A 21,454-nucleotide genomic window follows, 5' to 3' on the forward strand; every position below is an offset into this window, starting at 1 on the left:
ATCCAAATGAACAAATCATAGCAAGCCGGTGGTGATCGTGGGTGAGGTTGTTATAGTGGGAGGGGTAATGTGGAGGAAGCAGTTATTTCAGTATGAAAGCATTTCCTTCTCTTTGAGACACAGAAGGCTTTTTCATTGATTCTTCACAGAGGAGAGTACAGATTTACCCCCCTAGTCTCCTTTTTCTGGTGAATTCTTATAAACTCAAAAAGGCCACCACCTCCTCCCCATAACCTGTCTGGTCGTAGTTGTTGAGGTTTACATAAATACTTAAATAGTTCCCATATTTTCATCTAAATTCATGTTCATTAAGCAATTATAAGCAAAAAAATAATAATTCATTATGCATAATTCTGTGTAGCAGCAACAGTGAGTGGTAAAATATTTGTCCATGCCAGACAATCTGTTGAATTGGAAATATAGGACTGAGCTTTAAATTTGTTATAGAAGTAAACTAAGACATGGTTTCTCAAACTTGTTTGATCATAAGAATTTTGGTGGATGCTTATTAAAATGTAGGTTTCATTCCAGACCTTCAGGCCGCAGGAGAGACGTATGGGAAAGAGTGAGAAAACTGAACTGGGGTAAGTGTTTCTGCTGTCCTTCAATAAGGGTTTGCCACTTGGACTCTGGGGTAACCCTTATCAGGAGACCACGATGAAAAACATTTTTGTTCGCTTTCCTTCCCTGCCCTTCTTCCAAGGAATGTTATGCCAGGTACTGTACACACTGAGAAAACAAAGATAAGCAACAATTCCTACTGAAGTACCAGACAAAGACAATAAACAATGATACAGTGTATTAAATGCTAAAATAGAGGCCGTACAGGACACTATGCACTTAGAGAGGAGGGAACGCCTGGTCCGAGTATTTAAGGCAAATTTGACATCTGCAAAGGAGAGGTCATTCCACATGGAAGATGCAGGAATACAGACCCAGAGGCTTAAGGAAACCTGGTGTTTTCTGAGCATTGTTAAATGCCTGGCATGGTTGAAGCTCAAGGTCAGGTTGGGGGAAGTGGGGGTAGATCGGCAAGAGTCAGATTGTGAATGGTCTCACGTGCCACTTTGAAGTTGTCGGACTCGGTCCTATAGACCAGCGGTCCCCAGCCTTTTTGGCTTCAGGGACTGGAGTCGTGGAAGACAGTTTTTCAATGGACTGGGGTGGGGGGACGGCTTTGGGATGATTCAAGCACGTTACATTTACTGTGCTCTTTATGTCTATTATTATTACATTGTAATATATAATGAAACAATTATACATCATAAGGCTGACAGGAGGGGGAGCTCAGGCGGTAATGCGAGCAATGGCTGTATTTACAGCCGTAAATAGAGATGAAGCTTCGCTGGCTCACCAGCTGCTCACCTCCTGCCGTGCAGCCTGGTTCCTAACAGGCCATAGACCGGTACCCGTCCGTGGTCTGGCAGGTTAGGGACCCCTGCTGTAGACAATGTGGAGCTATTGGGAAGAAACCTGCATGTCCCCAGAACTTAATGTAAAATGATTTCAAAATACACCTTGATAAGAACCCCTTAAGACTGGAGTTTAAGTCAACTTTGTTCTGAGCGAATAGTCAGTTTCCAGCTTTGCTCATCTAGTGGAGACTCTTCTCAACTAACATCTGATATAGAACACAATGTACAAAATAGATAAAAAGCCCCATGACAATATTCCTGTAAAACACGGGGTTCTAGGGAACAGTTTGCAAATCAAAGTTCTGTGCTCCCAAGAGGCTGAATAATTACACGGATATTCAGACTCTTCCTGTTGAAGGGTAACTTCAATGTTACCTTTGAAGAGAGCTCCTTCTACTATGTCTAGTATAGCTCCTTCCATGAAGCGTCGTTCAGAACATGCCTGCGGCACTGAGTCGACTCTGCCTAGGTTTTAATCCTTCCAGTGAAGGGGAGGCATCCACACTCTCCCGCAGTTTCCTCTATGGTTAAACAGCTTCATTCGCTAGCAACTTCTCTGTTATGATAAGTAGGCATCGTTCTGATTTAAGCAAGGTCTTTTGGAATAATCAATTCAACATTAGAGCTATTATGTCGCCTTCTGTTCACCTTTTAGGTTTCTTTAATCTTTCCTAAAACAGACCCTCTCCCCTGCCGGTTCCCCATTTTCCCATGATTCAAATTTGCCAATGTTGCCTCTTGAAAACGTGATCACCAGGAATAGGTACAACATTTGTTTGGCTACTTCTTGCCTCCCATTACTATGTATGCATTTATAAAAAAATTAATTTATCATGAAAGGACCTCATCAGGGACTTTTCTGGTTAGTATTACCTTGAAATATATACAAAAGGAATATCCATGAAACAGCGTAAAAATGGCATTACAAAGCAGCTCAGTGTTAAGCCAGACACTGCCTTACTATTTGATGGAATGCTGACACTTAACATCATAACGAAAATTGATAGGCTGTCAAGATTGCCATGCATTTGTGTGTGTGTGTGGAAAAAATAAGAGCTTAGAACAGTGAGAGGAACGTAGCAGAGGCTCAGTGTTTGTGGAGTGAATGAAGTGGAAGGCCATCTACCACGGGAAAAGGACATATCTTTAGTCTGGGGATCTCAGATTTGTCCAACTCAAGGGGCTTCCAGGTTTGAAGAAATGTAGGCAGGCAGCGTAAGCTGCAAGGTCCCTGCTTCTCAATCGAGTGTGACAAGAGGGACCCAGTGAGTGGGAGATATGAAGTTGTCAAGGGCAAGTGTGAGACAGTTAAGTCAGCTCCGTGGTCCATTCTTGTGGTGTTGGCTTCAAGTCGAGGCCCTGGTTTCTAGGCAGAAAGATGGATGTGTCCTCGAGTTTCTTATTTCACATGGATGTGGTGGGGTGGGAAGGACAGAAATGTTTAGGGACAAGATCATTCTGGGGGATTCAGCATCGCCGTGACACTCTCTGGGCCGATACCACAAGACACTTCCCCTTTGACACACTGTCCTAGGAAATGCCACTGTCGATGACAAAAGATATTCCTCCCCTCGCCACTTTGTTCCTCATACAAGTTAAGTGTCTGAAGATTTTTCTTTCTTTTCTTCAAAAAATATTTTAAAAGAATATAAGTAGAAGATATTTTAAATAAGAAAAACTGCTGACCTAGGGTCAGTAGTCAAATCTAGCTCTTAATCCTTGAAAAGCTAGATAAAAGTCAGCACTGAGTTTGAAGCCCATGAGACGTAAGTCACCTTGGGGGTGGATGAAGAAGGGCAGAGGACAGGAGGCTGTGTGTGTGTGTGTGTGTGTGTGTGTGTGTGTGTTTAGCCAAAGAGTCACTGGAATAAGCAACTGAAGAATCCAACAGTTTCTCCAAAAGTGAGATAGATTTAATAACTGATGATCGGGCAGTGTTATTGCTTTTAGAGAAATAACTTCAGTTGTACATTGATTTCCCTGATAGACTGAATTATAACGCAAACATATACACTATTACTTTCCTAACTACTTAGCAGAAAGACCAGGCAATACTCACATCAACTGCTTATTTTAATGTCAAATGTTTATTTCTATGCCATAGTTGCCTCCGCACAATTTGTAAAAGAAAGGAATCCAAAAAAAGGAATTTTTTTTTTTGGTCAGGATATTTTCTCTGCAGTTATAAGAAGGAAAATAAACACCTTGGTACCAGAATTACCATTTCTTTCATATCATTCTGATAAATACTGCATCTAAATATTTTCCTTGGGTGTCATATCCATGGTGGTGGGGGAGATGTTTGAGTTCATCAAAATAAATTTGGGATCGTTTTTGTCAGAGAATATATCTAGAAAGTCTTTGTTTTGGTACACTAGATCACTACTTGCCATATTCTTATTATTTAATAGAACAGCATACTTTATTACATAAAAACAAAGTGCACTGAAAATGAACAATGTTAGAAACAAACTAAAATTTGGTGTATCTTAAATCTTCAGGTGATCAGATATTAGCTAAAGCGACGGGATACAAATTTCATATTGATACAAATGCAACTCTCTTGGGATGAAAATGCATTTACTTGCTTAGTTCTTTTCGATTGAGCAGACAGGGCATCCAGTACAACCGAAACAATGGATAACAGTTTTTTTTTTTTTTTCAATAAAAAGGAATGCTCTGGTTTCTGAACGGGCTCCCACCTTTGAGGGAGCCAGAAGATGGCATCTGCTCCTTCAATATATTTCTCCTGTGTGATTTGAGACAAATCTACCGAGATTCTTACAGCGGAAGTAGGCACCACACCTGAGAGCCCAAGGCCCTTCAAGCAGCCACTTCAAGTCAATCTGTGATGCACTGGGGTGGACCCAGCACCTAGAAGACAGCATGGTAACTGTGCATGTAAATCCCTTCAGCAGACTCAGGGAAAGGAGGAGATTTCTTTAAGTTCATGCACATTTTATTGAGTAGTAATATAAAATGCTTGTTTCTTTTTCATTGTTACAAGTGCATGCTTTGATTGCCAACATTTCAGAAGTCAAGTTACAAAGGCAAGGCTTTAGGCTGTAGTGAATTACTTGGGCACTTATACAATTGTTAAAAAATATGAATGGACTTTTGTTGTTGTTGTTGTTTTCAGAATGAACCAGTTGTAACCCGTAACTGATATACAAAGGGAAAAAGTGAAAAAAGTACGTATTTTGTGGCACATGACAGAACCTAACAAAATAACTCAACTGTTATGACATTAACAGTTACCATGCATTTAGAGTTTCACATGTAACTATGAACTTATTTAAATTTCACAAGGTTTGCTAAACATGCTAACCATCTATATGTGCACTGACAAGCTTATGTTAAAAACTTTTAAGAATACTCTCCCCTTTAGATTTTTTCAAAGCTTTTTTTTTGATTACAAAATTTCAAAGGCATGAAGCATTTTAGAGAATATAAAGTACGCCAGTATACATACATTTCCAGTATATGTCAGACCACTAAGCGCATTACAGTCCCATACAGGCCGATACAGCCATTTTTTTTCCTTAAAAAACATGCATAGGCAGATTTTCTTTTTTTACAGAATATAGATGCTTTATCACTGTACTTAATATGGTGTCTTGTTTACTATACTTAAAAATGCACCACTCATAAATATTTAATTCAGCAAGCCACAACCAAGACTTGATTTATCAACAAAAACCCCTAAATATAAACAGCAAAAAAAAAAAAAAGAGATAGATGTAATTATTCCAGTTTTTTGAAACTTAAAGAAAAGGTATTCATTGCCAAAGTAATAAGATAAGTGTTATATGGAAACAAGGGCATTCAAGCACACTAAAGAAACCTGAGGTAAGCATAATCTGTACAAAATTAAACTGTCCTTTTTGGCATTTTAACAAATTTGCAACATTCTTTTTTTTTTTCTTTTTCTGCTTTTTTTTTTTTGAAGACTGCCTAATTCATTTTATAGCCATTGTCTGACAAGAGTAGCAAAACATTATCAATAAATAGTCCTTATTTAGTTTGTACATCATTTTGTTAAAAATGTTTGATGTCATCCATTTTTAGTGCTGCAACTGTAAACGTACAATAGAGTAAGAAATTAGACAAAGTTTTCGTGTCCAGTAACATAATAAAAGACCTCTCATTAACCTATCTAGAAGTCCCCGATGCAGTAGGAAAACATGTTCACTCCCCTAACATTGCAGTATATACTAGCATTAGCTTTCTTTTTAAATTGTTTTTCCTATAAGCATTTTTAAAAGGCATACCCAAAAGAGGTGTTTAATCATAACCCTCACCAAAATATAGTTTATTATCTCTCTCCCTCTTTTCTAATGATAGTGTAAACTGAATCCAACTCCTGGCCCCAGAGCAAGTAAGCTACCATCAGAGGCAAGGACATCCAACTGCGGATATGCAGCAATCCCCATCACGCCCTGCAGCTCCCAAAAAAAAAAAAAAAAAAAAAAAAGTGAACAGGAAGTGGTCACTGGATATTGCTGTTATTACTGCCATTGCTGTCCGTGCCGTTAGTCTCTGATGCGAGAGTCTTGTTGATGGAGTTAAGGTTGGTGTCAGAGGGCATGGCATCTCTGCGAGGTGGCATCCTCTCGTTAATTCGATCTAAGCCCTTGGCCTCCTCGAAGCTAGTGATCTTATGTTGTGGTGAAAATCCTTTGATAGCTAAACAGAAAATCATTAAAAAAAAAGAAAAACTGGGTTAGTCAGAGGAAAACAAAGGGCACAGCTGTTGTAGCAGGTGATGTTAGAGATTTCGCAGTGAGAGAGGGAATCCTTTAGTAGAGAACAAAGTGACGGGACCTGAACACAGCACAACAGACTCCTTACCATACCTGAAGATAACCGAGACGTTTGGTAACAGCCAATGTCTCTTGCCAACCAAAATGTCCTCTTCCAAGTTAGTAAGATGTAAACGTTTCTCTTGTCTTCATGGAAGTTTAGATCCACGAAGTGGCATGTAAAGAGAAAGGCTGCTACCAGGGATAGGTCTCTAGGCCTAGCATAGACTGGCTACATCGTTGGCACAATTAACTGTATCAAATGCCCTAACCTAGAAAGAATGGAAATGGCCCTAATTTTACTATTCCATTGTGCTAGTAATGGCAAATTCAGGAGAATCACTGAAGCAGCTAGACCTAAAAATCTAGTGAAGAGTTTAGAGCAGAAGCTGAAAGGAGCTATAAAAGGCATGAACTTGGGGCATTTCCATGCCATCTCAGGATCCCAGGAAGACTTGCTTGGCAAACAAACAACTCAACAGTGGCATGAAAAAAAATGAAATTAGAAACTCCTGCTTCTCCACTCAACTTTGCAAACATGTGGAGTGGGGACAAGGTAAAAGAAACTCATAAAAATCAAGATCAGATCACTAAGTAGAAAAACTCTGTCTGCCCTTCAGCAGCAAACAGGTCAAACTGATGTTCGTCTGGTCCATTACTGCCTAAATCAAAGAAAAACTCTTTCTTAGTAGATCAACGTAGACGTAAGTGCTGGTTCAAGAATAACAAGGGGAAAATGCTTTTCTCAACTTTTAGCAAAAATGAATGGGAATGGTTTTGGCCTTATTCAGTGAAACCATGGAATTCACAAAGGGGGAGCATTGATACTTGGTTTTTTTCAGTAACCCCAGTGTGCTCCAGAGATAGAGAAGGCATTTGTGCAAGAAACTTAATGATTTCTTCAGTAGGTGCACCAACCAGTGAGCTGAAAATAAAGTACATAGATGGGGAACCAATGACATCAGTTTGCTTTACTCCCTGTGAAAATGCAAGCCAGACACTGAAGGGCCAATCACCAATGCTGAATTGGGTCGCATCTCCATGGCTGATGAAGGACAATTTCATTGTACCTTTATCCTTCCTACCCTATTTGAGAAAAAAAGGAAAGCAGTTTCAAGCTGAAACTTTGCTAGCCACTCCCACACAAATGTACAGTGCCTTTCATTAGTATGGATGAGATTCTTAAAAGATAAGACACACTTGCTTCCAAACTCATTAAACGATGAGAAACAGTTTGTTCCCCCTCTGCATTTCAAAGGTTAGCGTCATGGTGATTAGTCAACTATGAGAGGAAGAAGATGGGGAAATGGGAAAAGACCAAGGCCCAAAGCAAAGCGTCTTAATTCTTCTCTCATTCAGTCATAAATCGCAAAATAATAGAGCTGTCTGATGAGCACCCACCCTGAAAATGAACTCAATGATTTTGAGGGACAAAAGTAGTACTCTATTGTTTTGCTAAACTACTGTGAATATCATTCCATCATAGTTAATAAATACAAAAAGTTGGTCATCATAATTGATGAAGCGATTTTACGAATTGAAATGGTAAAAGTGGAATCTCTCTTTTAGGTTGTTTAAGGTTTTAAAATAAAGCCAATAGGGTGAGAGCATAGAAATTCAAAATCTAGCGAGAGCAATGGCTATGCGGAATGGGGCTCCATTTCTAATCATTTCTGTCTACCCTGGTCTGGAAGAATGTGTGCTCTGCTGTAGTTGCTGGTCAGACGATGGGTATTAGCAATTTACATTGGTAGTATACTTAACACAACACAAGAGTCACAGAAACCACAGAAAACAGCCAAACTATCAACAAGAATGCACACTGCAGATTAGAATTTGCCAAGAGGAATAGAGAATTCCCACATAAATAGCAGTTTATTCACTGCTATTTAGGAAGCAGTTGTATTTTCTCTTACAGTGCTATCATTTCCCCTACCGTATCCAAATCACGTACAAATTAAAGAAACTAAAGTGGCACATTTTACATCATATCCAAGCACCATAAAACACAATTTTGGGAACAATAAAACATTATCTTGCAAGAACAAAATACAACTGAAAAATTTTGTTTTAAAGGGGAACTTCAAATTATTCTTTTTAAAATTTCCAGAGGGCATGGTATGTATCAGATTAAAAACTATTTGGATAGGTAGTTCTCTCCTAACTCTACGTTTCAAAAGCACTTGATTCAAAAGGAATTGCGAGAGGGTCCACTCTATTGTCCTCGAGCAGTGCTGGGACACAGTCGGTGATGAATATGTCTCGTTTCTCCTGAAGCACCCGGCACAGTGCCTGGTGCAAAGAAGGCACTCGGTGGCTATTAACCAGTTGAGTGATGACTTAATATTCCCTGTGCTCGTTACCAGCCACTTCTACAGCCACTAGATATTTTTGAACTCTTTAGAATATTTTGCTGGTGCTAACCTTCCTACAAATACCAGTACGTTAAAATTTCTAAGACTAGCAGAACTGTTTACCTCGTACACAGCTGTCTCTTGTTGGAATATTTTTTGGAGACAAAAATTAATGTTGAACTACAACAAAGCACTATTCCAATGAATTTTTCTTCTAGAAATTTCTGAAGACTAGACTTAATAAAGCTATTTTTATTCTCTCCTTTTCAGTGCCGACTGAAAGTGATTTGAGGGAGGGACATGGTTCAGCTCAAAGAATATTGTTCTATCCATTGTTTGTCAAAACGGCTGCCATAAACCCCACCCCACATCATTCAAGATCTCTAATCCTTTTGTTTTCCGTGATTATACTAGGATCATTGTATACAAAGTCAAACATAGCTTTAAGGGAAAAAATAACAAACAAACAAACCGGAAAAGGACATTTTCCCCTTTAAAGCAAGAACATGTTGGTTAATACTGAGCCACAACTGTTAGCCCAACACCCACACACTCTGTACAAGCTACAGCAAAATTAAAAAAAAAAAAAAAAAAAAAGAAAAGAAAAGAAAGAAAAAGAAAAGAAAAAGAAAGAAAGAAAGAAAGAAATGAATACACCCAGCAGAGCCCTTGTCTGTTGCAGGTACAACAGAAAGGGGACTGGCCAATTTACCTTCATCAGCCTCAATAGCCTCAACAGTAGCTGAAGAGAAGAAAGGGGGTGCAAAATGAATGAGAAAAATGAGCAGAGGATTTTTAACTCTAAGAACACATCAGTGACGATCAAGGGAGCTAAGAGGATTAATGTTCCTGTAAGTGCTGGATTCTGGCACAGACAAAATAGAAATACTTCAAAGAAAGGAAAGAACACCACGAAAATGATGGGGGTTTTTTCTTGTTTTTTTTTAATGAGCTGGCTACACGTATCTGAGTGACATGATTTGGATTTTGTTCACTAAATACAGGAGAAAATGATTAATCCTTTAAGAAAACACTCAGGAAAGGTTTCTTTGACTTAGACTGAATCTACAAGGGACTAGGTCAATCGAAAATGTGAATCTGACTCACATGAAGTATGATAAAACCACTGCTACGACTGGTAACTTATAGTTTTAAAATGCCCCCAAATGGCAGAGCTTGAAGTGTTGTCATAATGTCAGTGGAATAATTCACACTATTTAATATTAAATGGCACGATTTCCTAGTGGAATAGAAAAGCAGGGGGGATGCAAATTTAGAGTTGCGTCTGAGTTGGTAACACATTGACTCTTTAAACACAAACATCGAGAGTGTTTCGAGAGTGAGGGAGAAAGGGAAGAGAAAGACGTTGGGGATGGGACAGCCTGGACTTCTTTTGCCAGGTAACCCAGTTTAAAATCAGTTTTCCTCATTGGAATAGCATTTTTGGAAACAAAATTCTTGAAATGTTATAATCACGTGATAATATGCCAGTAGCAGCAATAATTCTATCAGCATTTTAAAGAAAGGACCGTCTAAATACGGAAACCTCAGCGTATTTCAACAGGCAAAATTTTAGAAGCCCATTGCTTTATCAGCAATTTTTATAATAAGCTTAGGGTCTATATTCTCGCTTTAAAGGTGTATGAGTCTTTCTATGTTATCAAGGTTAGGAGATATTTCCCTAATGAAGTGCTAAAATGCAAAACTTCTCTGTAATTCTAAACTGTTTAATATTAAAATCCTACCCCTTGACTTTAATTTGCATATTTCTTATAATTTAACGTTTTAAAACGAGAGCAACTGCCAAGTGTACACTATAATTCACTTACAGTGCATTTAAAATTCCTTATGATAAAAATGCAGAATGGTTACCACCATGGAGAAAAGCCAAACAGCAAAACTTAAGTAGTTTCCCCTTTTAGACAGATTAAAGGGCATCAGACAATGAATTCTGAAACTGTATTAATGTACATGATTTAAAATATACACTGATTTTTCAAATTCTCAGGACTCATAAGATGTCGGCTGTGTGTAGGTGTTTGTGTGTGTGTGAGTTCAACACCAAATGACAAACAGATGGATTTAAAATAAAACAACAGAACAGGAAACTGAATAACCCAGGTTAAATTACAGGTGAAAATCTGGAAACAAAACAAAGAATTCTAAGAACTTAAGTTTAAAAGTAAAGCAAAAAATCTGGAACCGCACCAGGACCAACATATTAGAAATATGTACTGTCCATTATTAAGTGTATTCTTCTAAAGCAACTGTGGCCCATAGTTTCTGATAATACACCTGCTGTACCTTAAAACTGTGCTTAACAGAAACTATGCAGATTGTAGTCAATTAGGTAATTGTGCATTTTGTGCGTACAAACGATCCATTTATGCTAATGTTCTTAGAGAGCATGTTTACTTTGGTGGGAAAATTGTGGGTTTTTTCCTGAAGTTACTAAGATAAATTTTAGCTACAAATTAAATGAGGAACTTACTTCAATACTGTGGTATCTTCCTACCTTCATTTAGAAAATTTTTTTTCTTTTTGTGGCAACTCGAAGACATTGATGTTGGAATAAATTCATATGAAAATAAAGAAACTTTTAGTGATGCTGCTAGGAGGTGATCATTTAGCAGTACAATATCCATGAAGCTGGGCATCACTTTCTATGTAAAAGAGGTGTATCTAAATAACATTACCATAAGAATACCAGAATCTTCTAGACTGAGGGACAGGGATAGAAAAGAAAACACAAACAAAGATTCAGGGAAAGGTACAGGGAAATAAGCAGGAGGCTGAGATTTGCTTTGAAAATGTTGAGTGTATTGTTGTTTTCATTTTTTTCTGTTAGAGTCTAATCTAAAAGCAAAATTTCCATAAAGTATGCTAATATTGGACTCTAATTAATGATAATATTAGTTAAAATAGATAACAAAAGTAAAGAGTGCACTGACTGGGCTGTCTAATATGGTAGCCAGTAGCCACATGTGCCTATTCAAATCAAATTAATGAAAATTAGATAAAAACCTCAGTTTCTCAGTTGTAAGAGCTATATTTCAAGTGCTCAATGGCCACACATTGCCAGTGGCTTCTGTATAGATAGAGAAATTTCCATCATTACAAAAAGTTCTATTGGACGGCACTCATCCAGAAAACTACAGATTTTAATACAAAATCTACCTTCAAGGAAATGTTTTCATCCTTTCTTAAAAATAACATATGATGGTACTCACTCTCTTATGTTTTGAATGGATAAGTCAGAGAAAAGGCACCTATGACTTCATTTCTGTTCAAGTGGATAACAAAATCATCCTTTTTATTCTCTTCCTCCATCCTCCACTAAATCCTAGACTTAGGCATGGATAGTTATGTGTCTATGTGTTTATTTCATCAATCCAATAGATAACCTGTACATTTAATAAAAACGTAATTAAAAAGTTGTTTTTATCCACTGCTTGGCTCCAAGTGGTCAAACGTACTGTGCGTGTAGATAAGCTGAATGAGTTATCTTACAGCGAGGCCTGAAATCGTGGTTAATATGCAAATGAGGACGTGGGGGTAGCGGGGTCAAGAACACGTTTCAGCAAATGAGGGAGCTACTCTGTGGGGCACAACTGGTCAAACTGATGGGGGCGCGGGAGGGGAGGGGGGTCTCAGCCCTTCTTCCAGCTGAGAAGATCTGAAGACCAAGACGGACCTTAAATGCGTGAACGAATCAGGGCTCTAACGACACAGCTGACTGAGGTGCCTGCACACGGTGTGTCGTACCAATGGGCCTGCTTACCGCTTTGCAGGGTTTGCTTCCCTCCAGAGAGCACTCCACTGGGGAGCATGCCCGTGGGCGTCAGGCCTTTCAGCGTCAGCACACTCTCACTCTCTTCTCTGCAAAGGCACAACGGGGAGGACACGTTAACGTTTATTTTCTTTCAAGACAAAGAAAAGACTTAAAGGAAAAGATGTATGTAAGAACTCACATTTACCTCTATCCTGGCTCTCTTGAGTTTTTTCTTTTTTTTACTTAAAACGTACTATATTTTCACACATTCATATAGAAGTAGTGGTGTGCCCATGACATGACTGCTAAGATAAAGTTGGGAATTATGCAATTGTGGAAGTTCAGTCTCTTCTGACTATTGAAGAGATGGAAAACAATTCTACTTTTGTAAGCAGGCTCACAATACAAAGTGTTTGTGGGCATCCTCCACGATACCATAAATATGTTTTTTAAAAAAAAATGAGCCATGGAGAGGGCTGTTGTAAGTTTTCCAGCCGAGGCTCTGCAAAAATACGTGGGGCTGATCTGACTTGTGAGAGAAAACCAGAGAGTATAACAGATTTAAAAGATCTGATCTATGGATTAGGGAAGTAGGAGTTACATTCAGGGGACTGTTAAGGAATTCTGACACTCCATGACAAATACACAAACTAACGGCAAGTCGCTGATGAAAACAACTGGCCAAATTTCCAACTTTTCTTTTTCAGTCTCTTTCCCCATGGATCTGCTAATACAGCGTTGTTATATTACTCATTATGACAACTGTTTTACAATCAGTTTTATGTACATCATTATTTGAATTACATTTATTACCACAGCACAGCATTAATCAAATGATTAAATAACCATAAAATAGGGATAACCTCATATATTTCCATATAGTAGACAGTGTAATCCCACATAACCAGAAAAAAATACTTACAATACACATATATATCTAATGTTTATAATATGTACAACTACTTACTCCACATTTTTATGAAGATGGCTAACATGGCCCACACAGAATTCCTAAACTAGCCCCAAACCTGCTGCTTCACTATCTTTCTTCAACTTCATCTTTTAGTTAAGCCGAAAGAATCAACCTTTAACTCCTTTTATCCTCTCTTACTCCACATCTACTCAATGAGCAAATCTTGAGGGCTCTACCCTCATATTATTTCCAGTATCTTACCACTTCTCACAATACTACTACCTCATCTCTTTTGAAAACAGCTTTATTGAGATATAATTAACATACCATACAATTTGCCCATTTAAAGTGTGTGACTCAATCACTGGTTTTTAGTCTATTCAGACAGTCGTGAAACATCGGCACAATACATTTCAGCACATTCTCATCCCTCCACAAAGCAGTCTCGTGCGCTCCCATTTCTTTCAGGCTGTGTTACTACTCATCTGCTTTCTGTAGATGTGCTTCTTCTGGACGCTTCTCATGACTGGAATCAGGTGGCCTTCTGTGACCGACTCCTTTTCGGACCACCAGCATCTCTTACCTGGATGGTTCCAGCAGTCCCTCAACTGGTCTCTCTGCTCCATCCTTGTCACACTCCTGCCCTCTCCTCCCATATCTATTCTCAGTATAGCAGCTGGCTGAGCCTTTTAATACATATACAGATCCTGTCACTCCTCTATGCAAAACTCTCCCAATGGCTTCTCCTCTCATTAAAGGTGAAAGGCAAAATCTTTAAAAGGTTGACCAGAGCCCTAAAAAACTAGCTCCCAACCCACAGTCTACCATCCTTATCCATCTCTTGGACTACATTTCCTACCACCACCCACTTCCCTTCGTGGTCCTCACCATGCACCCAGCACACCCCACCTTGGGGCTCTGCACCTTTCTGTCACACTCTTCCCCCAAGGTATCTGCCTGGCTCCCTCCCTCCCAGCCTCCAACTCTCTGCTGGAAAACTGCCTTCAAAGTGAGGACTTCCTTGAGAATGCTATTTAAAATATATGTACCTCACTACAAATAATGCAATTTTGTTTCTTTTTATGGCTGAGTAATATTCCATTGTATATATGTGCCACATCTTCTTTATCCATTCATCTGTCAATGGACACTGGGACAAAGTGAGAGAGTGGCACGGACATATATACACTACCAAATGTAAAATAGATAGCTAGTGGGAAGCAGTCACACGGCACAGGGAGATCAGCTCGGTGCTTTGTGACCACCTAGAGGGGTGGGATAGGGAGGATGGGAGGGAGACGCAAGAGGGAGGGGATATGGGGATATATGTATATGTATAGGTGATTCACTTTGTTATAAAGCAGAAATTAACACACCATTGTAAAGCAATTATACTCCAGTAAAGATGTTAAAAAAAAAAAAATATATATATATATATGCACTTTCTTACGCCCTATCTCCCCTTCCCTCTTTTATTTTTATTTAAAGCACTTATCACCCCTGAAGAGCTATACAGTTTGTTTCCTTGGTGCTTTTTTTTGAGCTCCTCTGCCCACTACACCCCACCCTAGCTAGAAAAGCTTCATGTGAAAGGGGTTTCTGTCTGCTTTGCTCCTGCTGCATTCACAGTACCTAGACCAGAACAGCACCTAGCACATAGTCGAGATTCATAAAACATTTACTAAATGAAGGAGTCAAAGAAAAATAGGATGGAGAATGGCAGTGTTAATCCACATTTTAGATTTCTGAATCCTTTACTGTTATTTAGAGCCAATGCCTAAGCTCCGGCTAATGGTGTGTAATTAGTCCCCAATATGCTGAGAAAGATGCTCTTCAACTCTTGGTCCCTCAGATTCCCATCTGACAGAGGAACTGCCTTCCCTGCTCACTGCTTCCCCAAGATGTTCGCTTTGAAGCAGAAGTTCTGCGTGCATTCCTTTGATGGGTGGATCCTAGGCAACATGTGGCACCTTAAGTGCAAGGGCTCTTGAAAGATAGTTTTCTGGTTCCCTTATAATATGGCAAATTACCAAAATGTAAGGACTGTGCTGGACAGCTATACCTGACAAATGTGTACCACCATCTGTATCCATCCATTACATGTTAAAATGTCTCATTCCACAAATTTCTTGTATTTGCCTCTTCCCTTGCATCTCTCCACCCACAGCTAGTTCAACATCTTTTCTTGGATTATTTCAATAGCTTCTTAAATGCGCGGACACCCATAAGTCATCCTGCTATCCAGTCTTCAGACTGTCATTACATATACATCTCCACATGGGTTAGCACATGCTCCGATTCTCCTTAGTACTGATCACTCATTGAGTTTGGACATACTACGTATCCTCTTTCAGTTTCTGTTTCCTCACTGAGGTCAAGTCAACCTTGCAAGCTTGCCGTGTGGACTCCTCTCAAATGTGTACACCATGAAGCATACAGCACCTGGTCCTTAACAAGCGCCCCGTAAAACACTGCTCCTAGGTCCTTAGGATCTAGGAGGACTTCTCAGCTGCCAGAAATGCCTTCACCACAATTCTCCAGCTAATGGAACCTAGCCTGAACTTCACAGCGCTCCACCAACGGCAACCTCTTCATGAACATTCCTTTCAGGAAAGAGTAGGGCTCCTTCCCATCCTCTTCCACAGCAGAGTACCTCTTCATGTATTTAGTGCACATCTCATGGCCTTACATTAGTTTATTGTCTACATGTCTGACATTTTAATTCACAGTACCCACTTTGCCTAATGCTCTACATGGTACACATTTAATGCTCAATCCTACTGTTCCCTAGAGATGACCACCCTGTATTGTACAAATGCTTTTATTATAGGATAGCAATACAATATACCTTGCTTTTATTTTCTGTCAATATGTGCGACCTTAATCAAGTAACTGATCATCACTGGGTTCAAATGGAACCCACTCTCAGCTGGGAATAACTGCATCTTACGTACCAAGATGCAGAGGACTAGAGGGACTTTCCAATTTTAAGACCAACCTATGATTCTGTAGCATTGTTCCTGTCACTTTCACATGGTTTGAAGACTAACATAGATACAAAGAATTTTCTTTTATGTTAAGAAAGGCTTCTCCTTTTTTTTCCTAAATGTACTTTCAACTGGAAGTGATGGAGCTGTTTTTACTTATCCTCACAGAGACTTCAGATAGAAAAAGAAGTAAGCGCATTTACTGGAAATCTGAGGCATGATAAATAAGCAAGTGTTTATGCAGAGGGACCAGCTGAGTTTATGATCTTCACATAGTCCTTTGCCCTCAAAGGCAATTTTTCTAGCCACACAGCCTCCCTGCTGGCCTTCAAAACTGCTGAATTTGTGTCCATCCAAGGATCTTTGTACTTGCTCCTCCCTTTGTCTTTTTTTTAAAAAAATAAATTTATTTCTTTTTGGCTGCGTTGGGTCTTCGTTGCTGCGCACAGCCTTTTTCTAGTTGCGGCAAGCGGGGGTTGCTCTTCATTGCGGAGCACAGGCTCTAGGTGCGCGGGCTCAGTAGTTGTGGCGCACGGGCTCAGCCGCTCTGCGGCATGTGGGATCTTCCTGGACCAGGACTCAAACCCGTGTCCCCTGCATTGGCAGGCAGATTCTTAACCACTGCGCCACCAGGGAAGCTCCTCCCTTTGTCTTAAATACTCTTACTCCCTACCTTCGTGAAGGTCATCCCCACACTTGCTCAAATGCTAGACTCAGAGAGTCCTTTGTTGTCCACGTACTAAAATGAATGAGTGCCTCGCCTCTCACCTGCTATCCCCCTGTACTGCTTCATGGTACATAATGGCTACTTTAAGTTTCATTATATTTATTTTGAATGAATGAATGAGTCCTGCAAGTTCAGTAGGAATGAAAAGCATTAGAGCAACGGCAGCCTCATTCATTAGGCCGCAGGGAGCAACTATGCTCTACTTTCAGCTTTAACATGACTTTTCAAGATTTGGCTGCTACCGCAGAGCTATTACTGACTTTGATCTGGTGTCTTTGGGAAAGGATGATCGTGCTTTTCATCCTTCTCATGGCTCCCTGTTGTTGGTATCAAATCACTTAATTACTCTTTAGTGACTCTACCAGGAGTGGGATAGAAACAGCAAGAAGGAGAAATCAGAAGAGCCGGTACAGCTACTCCACGAAAGAGTTGAAAAAAAGAATCTGGCAAAAATTAGAATATGAAATTATACAATGTGGAGATGGACTTTCTCCCAAGATATTCCTATTTATCCTTGTTAATAATGTGATTGTGAATTGACTGGATACTCGTCACATATAATCATACTGTATTTTTTAAAATTAATTAGTTTATTTTTGGCTGTGTTGGGTCTTCGTTTCTGTGCGAGGGCTTTCTCTAGTTGTGGCAAGCAGGGGCCACTCTTCATTGCAGTGCATGGGCCTCTCACTATCGCGGCCTCTCTTGCTGCGGAGCACAGGCTCCAGACGCGCAGGCTCAGTAGTTGTGGCTCATGGGCCTAGTTGCTCCGCGGCATGTGGGATCTTTCCAGACCAGGGCTCGAACCCGTGTCCCCTGCATTAGCAGGCAGATTCTCAACCACTGGGCCACCAGGGAAGCCCTAATCATACTGTATTTTAAAGTAATCTTTTGAAGAGAAATATAGATACTTTGTATTATCCAAGAATAGATAACTGAATTTAAGTGAAGAAAAGTGTAGTTAATTCTCTTCAAGAAAACGTGTTTTCTAAGCCCATGCTTAATAATAACAAGATACATGATCTATTTAAAAAATAACTACTATATGGGAACTGAAACACTAATTAACTTTTTTCTCTCAATGATTTATTAGAATAATATAGATTCACATGAACAAGCTTTATGGCTGTTCATTTCCTAGAAATCTAGTGGAATGCACCTGATAAATTCATCTTTACCACAGAGAGAGAATGAAAAATAGAAAGGATTATAATAGCTTTTCCATTTCATAACATGTTCAACCTATTGTGAAATAAATGTTTTAAAGTCCTGCAGCAAATAGAGGGATGGAATGTGAAAGTCCCTTTAGAGGCTTTCTCTACAGAAATAATTCAGTAGATTTCCATCTGACGAAAACAGTGAGGAACTGACAATTCCATTTTAAAAAATAATTAAGAAAAAGCAAAGAGTTTCGAGTAAAATACTTAAATTACCAGATTAAAGTATTAAAATGTTATTGAGTGACAATCAAATGCAATAGAGGACCATGATCCCACCTGAGCACGGAGAACACTCTGGCCATCTTGCCGATTGCTCGGATCTTGTTCCGTATCACTTCCTTGCGGGCTGCAGCCGTTGCACCTATATTTTAAAAACAGAGTTGAGAAGTCAGGTGGCTTTTTATTTAACTAGTTTACTAATTTACATGTATAACAGACTGCAGTTAAGCCAAACCAGGTTTGCTTTTTTCCCCCTCTAAGGATTTATCTGGAAATCAAATTTAAAAGTCTATGCTTCCAGGCAGGAATACTTGCCTGTGATACTTTAGAGGTCCCCAAAATGCCAAAGAGCATCTTCTGAGATTTCCAAGGGGAGAGGTAAAGGGCTAACTGAAAAGTTACTGAGTAGATGGGGTGGGTTCCTACCCTTCTCCTCTGACTGAGCTCCCTTCTCTTCTGTTTATACAAAGAGAACGTGCATTGGCAGGAAGAGGAAGTGCGTCACCAGGATGGATATTCCTCAGAAAGCGTGTACCAGGGAGCTGGTTTGCTCTCACCTTCTCTCTGACCTGAAAGCCCTCAAACAGCTCCTTTTTTTGTCCATTTCTTTTTCTCTAGTGGCAATGACACCATAGCAGGTATCCCCCAACACATCTAATTGGATTGCATCTATTTTCCCCCAACAACTCCCCACTCCCGATCTGGGCCTGGCCATGTGTCTTGCTTTGGCCAATGCGACACTGGCACAAGCGATGCCAGCAGGAGCTTGAAAAGCACGTGGGGCTTGTTCCGTCTCTTGCTCCTTGGTATTTACCCAAGAGAGTGGAAAACTTATGTCTACACGAACACCTGTACACAGATGTCTATACCAGCTTCGTTTGTAATTGTCAAAATGGAAGCAACCAAGATTTTCTTTCAGTAGGTGAATCTACTGTGGTCCATCCAGATAATGAAAAATTATTTAGTGCTAAAAAATAATGATCTCTCAAACCAGAACTTAGTATTGCCAGCTATTCTGCCTGCAAGTGAGTGGAGTAAGTCTAAATCCATATGAGAGAAAGCCATTCTCCAATCCAGTCTTTCTGATAACCAAGTGGAAACATGGATTCTTATTCATAATTGTTTCCTTGAATTAGACTCTATTGGCCAAAACACTGGAGGAGAAAATGGCGTGTGTATAGACCCTATCTCATACTTTATTCTGAGTTTCTAACAATATTTATTATTACCTACGATTTGCAATTATGATTCTTTATATAATAAAACCTGTCCTAGAGACCATTTGAAAGTCTGAAGTTTCTGTGCTTGAATTTTAGATGATTTATGATCAGGAGACTCCTTGAAGGACATTTGTGAAGGAAAAAAAAAGTGGTGTAGCAATCTCCTTATACTGGTTTTCTTATCTATTTTTTTTTCAGTTATTCTGTTAAATCATGTTTCAGTTTACTTATTTGGTGTGCTATTACCACTCTATGTTTAATATCCCCCAGTCTGACTGACCCAGTCCACTCAGAGGTCATGATGTGCTAAGGGGGAAAGATCCTAACCGTCTCCAAAAACAGTATGGCCAGATCATAAAAATCAATCCAACAGACACAAAGAATGGAAAGAGTGGGAGAACCCACAAAATGGTGGCTACATTTAGAAGCACAACAAGAAAAGCAGCAAGAAGGAGTAGTTAAATGTCTAGAAACGAAATTGGATATATTTAAGAGGAATGAGAAGGGGGAAAATGTACAATCAAGTAAGTGAAAAATATCTAAGAAGGATAATCTCTCAGAAAATTTTCATTAAAGGACTTCTAAAAACCATAACCAGAGCAATGAAAAGCAAGAAACTAAGTAGGAAAGGAAGGGGAATAAATTATGTAGAGCCGTCCTTTTCAGCTCAGTATGAGCTGGTACTCAGAAAGATGCTCAAAAAAAAAATACGGAATTTTATTTATTTATTTATTTTTTAAACATCTTTATTGGAGTATAATTGCTTTACAATGGTGTGTTAGCTTCTGCTGTATAACAAAGTGAATCAGCTATACATATAAAATATGGAATTTTAAATGTAAAATGAACATTCTGACAGTCTGAGCCCGTTTAGCGTTCCTTATTTTTCAGACCTAATGACTTACTGGAGAGTACAGAGCAGGTATCTTACTTTATGTATTCATAGTTGTGCTCCCAACACATGGTGGTTCACAACATATTATAGCACTTTTCTTAATGAAGAAATGCTGTCTCTTTTTAGATTTCTCAATAACCCAGGTAAGAGGTTTTAGTACTTCTTTTATAAAATTAGAATATATTTACTCAAAAAGTCAATTAACTTAATCATAGACAGTAAGAAGAGACATTATAAACTAATATCTCGAAGTTCCATTCTGGGGGATTACCTTCAGTATTTGTCAAATAATCAAAATCAAAATGAATATCACACATTTACAACCCACAAAAAAGTAAAATAACCAAATAAAATATCTGAGTTAATATGTAATCAAACTGAAAGGAGCTGAACAGTAGCAGGAAAGAATTAAGTACAGATATAAAGGTCCTTGTATATTTAGTATTGCTATTCCTGGCTTTTGGTATTTTCCAGAGATCATTAAAACTCTTATTCAAATACTTATGGTCCACTACAAATCCTCACAGCCCATAATTCAATAGAAAGATCAAGGGAAAAAAAATGCACGTTTTTCAGACTTCTACTAGCTGTGACATGCAAATACAATGTCATGTTTAACATTCTTGGTACTTGCTCTATTTAAGTTGTGGAAATATACCACAGTAGCTCAACTTAAAATTCAGTATATTGAATAATAAAGGTGCAAAAAAATACCTTTTACATTAAACTATTTTTAATAGTTAACTACTGTTAACTATTTTTCGGAGAAGAATCTAGTCATTTATTTTAACTCAAAAGTACCAAACTGAAAGGCAATGTTTCCTAAGTTTAAAAACATTAGTAATTTTAAGTACAATTTCATTTTGTATTTCCATTCAAATAATTATCACTTCTTTTTTGGGCCTCTCTTTTGCTTCACCTTTTAAGTTCTCA

At 38.9% G+C, this 21,454-nt stretch overlaps 1 protein-coding gene across 2 annotated transcripts in view; it reads right to left on the bottom strand.

Annotated features, from left to right (window-relative positions):
- Positions 1 to 5,361: 5,361 nt before the first annotated feature.
- Positions 5,362 to 21,454, bottom strand: part of PPP3CA (protein phosphatase 3 catalytic subunit alpha) — a 298,887-nt gene continuing 282,794 nt past the window's right edge. Inside the window, exons 11-14 of one of the 2 annotated variants that reach the window (XM_065877944.1) lie at positions 18,464 to 18,548; positions 12,353 to 12,450; positions 9,284 to 9,313; positions 5,362 to 6,101 (exon numbers count right to left, since the gene is read on the bottom strand). In XM_065877944.1, coding sequence (XP_065734016.1) covers positions 5,905 to 6,101; positions 9,284 to 9,313; positions 12,353 to 12,450; positions 18,464 to 18,548 — 410 coding nt within the window. In that variant the 3' untranslated portion in view covers positions 5,362 to 5,904. The remainder of the gene's footprint in view (positions 6,102 to 9,283; positions 9,314 to 12,352; positions 12,451 to 18,463; positions 18,549 to 21,454) is intronic. The other variant, XM_065877945.1, reaches the window with a different exon arrangement.

The sequence above is a fragment of the Phocoena phocoena genome, chromosome 5 (genome assembly GCF_963924675.1).
Source record: "Phocoena phocoena chromosome 5, mPhoPho1.1, whole genome shotgun sequence".
Lineage (NCBI taxonomy): Eukaryota > Metazoa > Chordata > Mammalia > Artiodactyla > Phocoenidae > Phocoena > Phocoena phocoena.